The 8,923-nt window shown below is 41.6% G+C and overlaps 1 protein-coding gene across 1 annotated transcript; it reads left to right on the top strand.

Moving 5' to 3' along the window:
- The first annotated feature begins 1,053 nt into the window (after positions 1–1,053).
- On the top strand, positions 1,054–2,981 carry LOC101856066 (beta-1,3-galactosyltransferase 1-like). The gene has a single exon (XM_005089728.2). It carries the CDS (start codon positions 1,817–1,819, stop codon positions 2,966–2,968), a length of 1,152 nt encoding a protein of 383 aa, XP_005089785.1. The 5' UTR covers positions 1,054–1,816; the 3' UTR covers positions 2,969–2,981.
- The last annotated feature ends 5,942 nt before the right edge of the window (positions 2,982–8,923 follow it).

Genomic DNA, 8,923 nt, shown 5'->3' with positions numbered 1-8,923 from the left:
ACGGAGGTCTATACCTCCGAGCCTTGGAACTTCGAGAATAAAGTAGTCATGTGATCAGTGCACCTCCAGCAGTTTGCCTTTCGGGGTTTCTTTTTTTGTGTGGTTTATTTGTTGTTGTTTTTTTTACGGGAAATGTGATGTTTTAAAATATCGGGTGATCCCCCAAAAAGCAGCAACTGTACAACCTTTTTTGTTCATATTTTCCTCCACACTGAAGTTTTGCGTTTCAAATTAGAAGTCAAAAGGAATTTGTCTGATATTCATTTAAGATAAATCTACAAAATAGTTTTGCTCTACATAGCCCTAAAAAAAACCCAACGTATTTTCAGCGATGCCCCCATTTTTGTTGGATGACGCACTTGTTTGTGTTAGGCCTACCACTGAACATCCCAACGATTGCACTATATTATTGCAAATTACAGTAGTCTGACAGGCCAACAGAAGTTTGCAGATAGTTTTTCTCAAGTTTCCTTTGCCTGCTGAGATCATGGTTAAGATTAGAGCAGAGAGCTTTTTGTATTGAACATTTCCTCAGCACCAACTCATCGTAAGTTTCGCACAAGGTACGGAAATATTGTTCAAGTTCCCTTAAGACCTTCTTTGATGTCGAGAGTGGAAATGGTCCATCAGTTAGGACCTGTAGAGAAACAAAACTAAAATACTCCTAGTCAAAACGACTACTTCAGGTCAAACACACATCGCTTGCACCCCTTTAAACGTCACCAGGGCTCAGAAATCAGTAGATGAGCCCCATGACACGTCTGTCCGTAGACGATGTCATTGTCTGCAGCAATGACTTTTCTCGTCTTCATCCCAACGGTCCGCATTCTCAAGGCAGAGTTTCATCTACGACTGTACCATTTTCCCGTTCGCGAAGCTATCAGAGGATAGCAATGTGTTCATGATTCCTCGATCGTCTTGAAAAGCGCGGATATTTCCACTATGACACTTGGTTCCTTGGCGAAGCCCATATTCACCTTTCAGGTAATATCAACTCCACAAATGCTGTCTATTTTGGCAACCTCAACACACACACACACACACACACACACACACACACACACACTCACACACACACACATACATCTCCCCATATTGTCTGTAAAGATACACCTTTTACTATTTGTATAACCCTGTGCAACATGTACTTAAGCTGCAATTTCATGGGCCATTCCAGTGTCTCAACAGTGCACTACAGCAGAGTCTTCTCATTTCTTTCTACCTTTGCTGACAGTGTGCTTTGGTGATCAGGCCTACTCTAGTGACACCAAAGATCTATTTCATAGAACACAGGTTTGTTCTCTAAACGGCAACTGTGTATTATCACCACCAAAACTGTTTTCTAGATCGTTTAAAAATAAGTATCTCTGTGAGGTAATCTTTTATTTACTTTGTTTGAACTCAACTGCCCTGTTGTAAATAACACACTGACAACTTTCTGACCTACTGTATGTTAAATAGTTTCTTCGCACTTCCACCACCACCCATGAAGCTGGTAAAACTCGAAAATACAGATGTCAGTTATGATCGTTCGCCTTACTAGATGGGAGTGCACCTCATGAGCCAGAACATCCAATCCCGAAACCTTCAGATTATGAGTAGAAATCTAACAATTCCCAGACTGTGACTGCATTATATTTATTACTTTTTAATCTAGAACCATGATTAGGCGTTTATGGGATCTCTCATGAATAAATATGAAATCCACACGAAAGAAGGATTTGAATGCTCTCCTTTTATGGCACACTGTCTCTTTTTCTTCATCTCAGATTACAAAAGATTTTGAGCTGTAACGGTCGTGAGCACTGGCCATAAGATGAGGTGGAACCTGGTGATCACTGTCGTCGTAGCGGTGAACGTCCTGTTCTTTTTCTCCTTGTCTTTCCAAGGGATAGGCATGTTCGCCCAACGAGCCCAACAGGCTAAGTACGCCCAACAGGACGAACATCGTATCGACGTAGAGTCGGGAAAGACTCGAGAAAGCACGCCTCTACCAACACAAACTGTCACAACCATGTCGCCGGTCGTGAGACGAAAGATTCAAATCATTAAGGAAGACTTGAACTTCTCAAGCCTCACCAACGATGCATACTATCCGGGGGAGATGGTGGGGAAGTACATCATGGTTAATCCAGATCTATGCAGAGACGCCGACAAGATCGATATAATTATCATCGTTCACACTGCACCCGCTAATCTGGAAAAGCGGCAGAGGATTAGAGACTCTTTTGCAAAACAGTCGAATTTCTTGCCTTTCCAAGTTCGAGTGGCGTTTCTCTTAGGATTGACCAGTAACAAAACTCTGGAGAGAGTGCTTTGGTCTGAACATACAAAATACAATGACACGGTCATGGGGAACTTCAAGGACGACTACCACAATCTCACTCTCAAGGGCGTCATGGGGTTTCGATGGATCAGTGAACACTGCGCCAACTCAAGATTTGTCCTTAAAATCGACGACGACGTTTTAATAAACATGTACAAGTTGTTATATTCCTTTTTAAACCATATGAACGGTAAGCGTAAGTCGATCTTTTGCAACTTGTGGCACAAAAACACGATGCCTATCTTGAGGACGGGCAAGTGGCGTGTAGCTCCACACGTCTTCTCACACAAGCAAACGTTCCCTTACGACTACTGCAGCGGCTTCGTGGTCATCATGACGTCAGACCTGATGAGACCGCTGTACGAGGCCGCACAGACCACGCCCTTCTTCTGGATCGATGACGTGTACCTTTTCGGCATGCTCCCCAGCGTGGTCGGGGGTGTCACGTACTACAACTACGCCCTGAACAAAAATATGACGCTTAGAGCCAAAATCGCCACAAACTGCACAAAGCACAAGGGGTTCCACTGCCCGATTTTCGCCACATTTATAAATAACCATGCTTACTGGAAGTACTGGAAACTGATCACGGAGGTCTATACCTCCGAGCCTTGGAACTTCGAGAATAAAGTAGTCATGTGATCAGTGCACCTCCAGCAGTTTGCCTTTCGGGGTTTCTTTTTTTGTGTGGTTTATTTGTTGTTGTTTTTTTTACGGGAAATGTGATGTTTTAAAATATCGGGTGATCCCCCAAAAAGCAGCAACTGTACAACCTTTTTTGTTCATATTTTCCTCCACACTGAAGTTTTGCGTTTCAAATTAGAAGTCAAAAGGAATTTGTCTGATATTCATTTAAGATAAATCTACAAAATAGTTTTGCTCTACATAGCCCTAAAAAAAACCCAACGTATTTTCAGCGATGCCCCCATTTTTGTTGGATGACGCACTTGTTTGTGTTAGGCCTACCACTGAACATCCCAACGATTGCACTATATTATTGCAAATTACAGTAGTCTGACAGGCCAACAGAAGTTTGCAGATAGTTTTTCTCAAGTTTCCTTTGCCTGCTGAGATCATGGTTAAGATTAGAGCAGAGAGCTTTTTGTATTGAACATTTCCTCAGCACCAACTCATCGTAAGTTTCGCACAAGGTACGGAAATATTGTTCAAGTTCCCTTAAGACCTTCTTTGATGTCGAGAGTGGAAATGGTCCATCAGTTAGGACCTGTAGAGAAACAAAACTAAAATACTCCTAGTCAAAACGATCACTCCAGGTCAAACACACACCAATCGCACTCCTTAAAACGTCACCAGGGTGCATAATTCAGTAGATGAGCCCTATGAGACGTCTGTCTGTAGACAATGTCTGCAGCAATGATTTTCCTACATATCAACGGGACGCATTCTCAAGGCAGATCTTCATCTACGGCTGTGCCATTTTCCCGTTTGCTAAGCTATCAGAGGATAGCAATGTGTTCATGATTCCTCGATCGTCTTGAAAAGCGCGAACATTTCCTCTCTGACGTTTGGTTCCTTGGCAAAGCCCATGTTCACCTTTCAGGTTATATCAACTCCACAAATACTCTCTATTTGGATAACCCCCCCCCTCCCCCTATGGTCTCTTGAAACAGCTCCATACTGAAAGGTGTACAGAGTGTCTGGCTTTGAGAACTCATGGTTGAGTGGATCCTTGTGTTTGGTCACAACTGAACATTACGAACGACACCTTAGAATGTGTCGAGTCTAAAGCAGGACACACATAGACTATTGGTTCTCGGAATTCCAGAATTTAAAAAAATATTTTTGAACTCTGTAGGAGAAAAGAAATATTGTTTCAAGGTTACAGGGATGGAAAGATTAGATTTTAAAAGAAAAGAAAAGGAAAAAACCATTTCCTGACTTTCCTTACAAGATCTTTTAAATTGGTGCATTTTGCATTTATAGGTGGTTCTTATAAAGGCCATTTCCGTTTTCGAAAATAAGTTTCTTCTTGTTGAATTTTATGTCAAACAAATTCCTTTTGAATGAATTATATCTGTTCCAAATTACAACATTTTACTACACATTTTGAGCGAGATATATAGTAAAAACTGTTCAGTTCTTGTTTGTTTTTTTATCACCATGTGTATATGCATTACACCAATCCTTGACCATGCCATGCAAGAACTCTGGCATTTTGAAGAGTATTTAATTTTGTTTTCCTCCAACGCTTTTAAAGGTGACCTCTGAGATTCTATGACCCTGCCTCGTGTCTGTGTTAGGTGCTCAACCAACTGGAGCATCTTGGAGCGAAACTGAAAGGTACGTATATCGTTGCCTTTGCATTGTTCTTTCCGAGTTCACATAATACTTATCAGCAAACACTACAAATTTCAAGGAAAAGCGAAATCTTTAAACAGCCTACGTAAATAATAGGCCAACGAAGAAAGAAAATATTGGCACTGACACGACCCTACCTTCCGCCTCATAAGTTTCCTCTGAAATGACTGTGAAAACTGAGGAGGGAAGGGAGAGGGGGGGGGGTATATAGGCCTACATATTAAGAGGGGAAGAGCTAATAAAGAGATTCTTTTAGCCTCAAGCGAAGCAGCCCACAACTCAGTGTAAGCCAGGTCAAGATGTTAACTGAGTCTCATCCCCACCACCATCATCATCATCATCATCATCATCATTATCATCACCACCATCATCATTATCATCATCATTTTTTTAAGATTGATGAAGCGAACAAATTTCTAGAACCGTAAGCACATTTAGGAGGCAGTAGCTCAAAAAAACATAATATGGGAAAGCAGCATTCCGAACCTCCCGGGGTGACCATCTTATTTATAAATAGACAATCAATAAATAGTCTACTCTTTTTCCATAAAAAGAAACAACATATAATAATAGTTTGGAGCTAAAATGTTTGTGTTGTTTTCTTGCCACACTTTTAAAAAGTCAACTTTCGTAAGAAATACATTTCTTTTTTCTTTCAAATGAAAACATACTTGTAAAAACTGATATTGTAGAAAGTAACCCCTCCCTCCCCTCCCCCTCACCTAACCAGGCTGTTAGTTGCGAAGGTCTGCCTCCCCGTGGAACAGTTGGTGTGTATTTATGAACTGAGAATGATATTTCCACTCTGATTTAATAAAAATGAAAAAAGAAACACAAAAAAATAATTTTGATAACGTGTGTCGGTGTTGTTAAAGGTGCTTTTTTTCTCGTGTGTGTAGTGTGTGTGTGTGTGGGGGGGGGGGGGGGTGTCAATTACATTGTCTCTCAAATTAACGTTTTTCAATGCCTAGCTCTTACGTTGCCACATGTATTTTTTTTTTAATGGAGCCAAATTGTTTCCTATGTGGCACAACCACAGTTAGAGCCAGGGGCGGACTGGGTCTTAAAACCGGCCCGGGCATTTGTCATCCGTACCGGCCCACTAAGGCCAAGAAAAACACGCAAAGCCAACTTAGTTCTAAGCCTCCATACTATTATTATGTTACTAGTTAGAGCACAGAAACAGACGAAAACACCCATATTGTATTTGTGTGTGTTTGGATGTGTGCATATATGTGCGTGCGTATTTGTGTGTGTATGTATGTATGTATGTATGTATGTATGTATGTATGTATGTATGTATGTATGTATATTTGTGTGTGTATGTGTGTTTGTGTGTTTGTGTGTGTGTGTGATAAGCAGCTTTGTAATACACAACATACATTTCGTACAACCAAATCAAAACAACATTAGAGAGTTACAATTCTTTGCTTTTGGCGGCCACAGCATCAATGATGTCTTCATTGTCCAGTACCGTATGGTCAAGATCTCCTTTTCCACTGACATCAGCATAAATGCCTCAAGATGCTCTGGTGTCATTGTGTTTCGGAGACGGGTTTTGATTCTCTTCAGGGCAGAAAACGACAGTTCGCATGCAACATATGACACAGGCAGGGTTAATAGTAACTTGTAAGCAACCCCAATGCCTTTGTAAGTAAGCATCGGTGAAGAGGTTCAACTGAGTAGCACATTGTAACAGCAGAGAGGGCAAGCTTTGCATGAGATACCTGTAACAATTGAACTTGAAACATTTTGTGTGCTCAGTTCTGATTTACAGTCAATATTACTGTCTTTCACCTCATAGTGATCTGCATCTGACCTCGTCAGTTATTTTCATTGTTCTCCAAGGCTTTGCAATTGTTCGCAACCCTTCAGTGGTAACGCTATCGTCAAATTTCAGTAAATACTTTAGCAGCTCTTCCATAGCCTCAGATGGGACTTCTCCAAAATTTCTTGGATGAAGAAGGGACAGGCAGCAAACAATCTAGGCGCTGCAGATCCTTTAAATCTGTGTTCAGTGCTGTTAACAAGGGTGTCTACAATTCGATTGTACACTTCAACACGACATGTCTTCATTGGATCAGCTGTTGAGGTAGCTCCGTCTGTACAGACTTCATCATCGATTCGTCTACGTCGTCTTTGCCATTTCGAAGGAAGTGACTCTTCCACGAACGAATCTGACCCGCTCAACTCCAGTGCATCATTCGAACACTGAACAAACTTTGCAGCTGCCTTTTGAGTAGCTTCGAAGTCCGCCCTGAGGGCCTGCATGTTTGACAGCAACTCCGCCACCATCTCGGTTTGCAGTTACTTAGAAAGGGCTGTAGTGCGTGAAAATATTTGCAGATACACTTGCACTGTGAGAACTGTTTCAAACTTGAGTAGAGCATCAATGTATCCCCTTACTTTAGCTTCAACTACGACTGCTTGGGTGTTGTCAGCAACAAGTATAGCGTTGAGACTGGTGATCACTTCAACAAACAGAGCTTCGAGTGGACTGTTGAAAGAACCAAACACCTTCCTCAAGGCAGCAACTTTTGACCACCATCTAGTCTCACCAATGGTTCCCAAACGAGTGCCTGCTCCAGGTGTTCATCCGCTGATAAGACTCCCGAAAGAACACTGCAATGTCGTTCATCAAAGTAAATAGCGATGCACTGTTCACTACAGCACTTGTTGCACTCGAAACAACAGGATTCAATTTAGGAGCGTGGCACCAAACATGGATCTGCATTCGAGCTTTATTTGAAAGCAGAGTACTGAAACCTCTATAGTGTCCCTGTATGTTTGCTGCACCGTCAGTTGCGTTCCCAGCGCATTGTTGAGGTCAAGATTCAACCCTTGCATAACTTCCGAAACAATCTGCACAAAAGCTTCGCCGGTAGTTTCTTCGCACTTCACAATGTTCACCAGTCTTTCTTGGATGTTGCCAGTTTTATCCACAAATATCGAACGACAATGGAGCACTGGTCCTGAGTTGCTATGTCAATTTCTGCATTGTCCAAAGTGTAGGCTACCTCTTCCGTACTTCCTCTGTAGCTTAGTTCCCTCTTGCCTATGAGTTTAACTACATTCAGAACTCGATTCATCACTTGCCGTGTCTTTCTGACTTCATCACAGTAGTCCTTCGCCAACACGTGAGAAGTGCTTTATTGTTTTTTGTTCTTTTATCAACCAGGTATGCTGTTGAGCATTGCCGATGCAAAGACGAACGTTCATGCTGTTCAATACGAAAATGTACATGCCGCCAATCTTTCATCCCCTCAAGAAATGCCGATGTGTCTGAAGTGGCAGAAAACACCAAGCAGACAGAACAGTGAAGTGAATGGAAGTCTTTGTTGTAAGACAGCCACCATCTGTTAGAACCGTCTTCACGAATGAAACATCTTTGCGCAACTCAATTATCTGTCTTCTGACATGGATGATTGTTCCAAAACAACAACCTTTCTTCTTCTGTGCTGTTTTTCAAAGTAGTCAGTCCTGAAATCATTACTTCCGGGGGCTTTAAGTTCAGTGCAGTCTGTTCTGTGCTAGCCAGGGCAAATTTTCCCTTTCACTTGTTGGTTTAATTTCTTTCATTTCACTTGATGATGGTCCAGCAAGTAATTCACCGCTTTTATCCACCTCGTCAAGTTCAGTTGCTTCACCTGCTGATAGATCAGCAGCAGCTGCCAACCCACTACTTTCATTCACTTGGTCAAAATCCGTTGTTTCAACTGCTGAAGGTCCAGCTGCATGTGCCAGTATACTGCCTTCTGCCACATTTTCACCGATTCCAGGTCCCTTTGCCTCTGCACTTTTGAACAAATGCAAAGTATTTAGGCTTTTTGATGCACTTTCAGACAGTTTCTTTTTCTTTTGATTACGTTCCTTCTCCTCACCTTCTTTTCTTCGTTTGTGGTTTGACTTATCCATTACCACTTATCCATTCAGGCCTACAAACAATGGTTGATACGAGTAGTCTACCAGTGCTGAAAAACAGCAATTATGGATTGACATTGTTGACATGATATTCGAACAAACGTGGAAGTTATTGGGTGGGTTTTTTGGTACACAACGACAAAAAGACCATGATCAATCTAGAAAACAGTCATAGAAAATCATTAAAGTGGGAGTTGTAGACACTCTAAATGGTTTTATTGACCGACATTTAAACTAATGGAACAAAGCTGCAGATCTTATTGAGAATGTTCAATACTTCTAAAAGATGGGTTGGATTGTTATTTTCTAACAACAACAAAAAAGGCAAAAGGCGTACATGTTTGCTTTGATTGTGCA

The sequence above is a fragment of the Aplysia californica genome, unplaced genomic scaffold (genome assembly GCF_000002075.1).
Source record: "Aplysia californica isolate F4 #8 unplaced genomic scaffold, AplCal3.0 scaffold00008, whole genome shotgun sequence".
Taxonomy (NCBI): domain Eukaryota; kingdom Metazoa; phylum Mollusca; class Gastropoda; order Aplysiida; family Aplysiidae; genus Aplysia; species Aplysia californica.
Note: the sequence above shows the minus strand (reverse complement) of the source record. Positions and strands in the feature narration are given on the sequence as shown.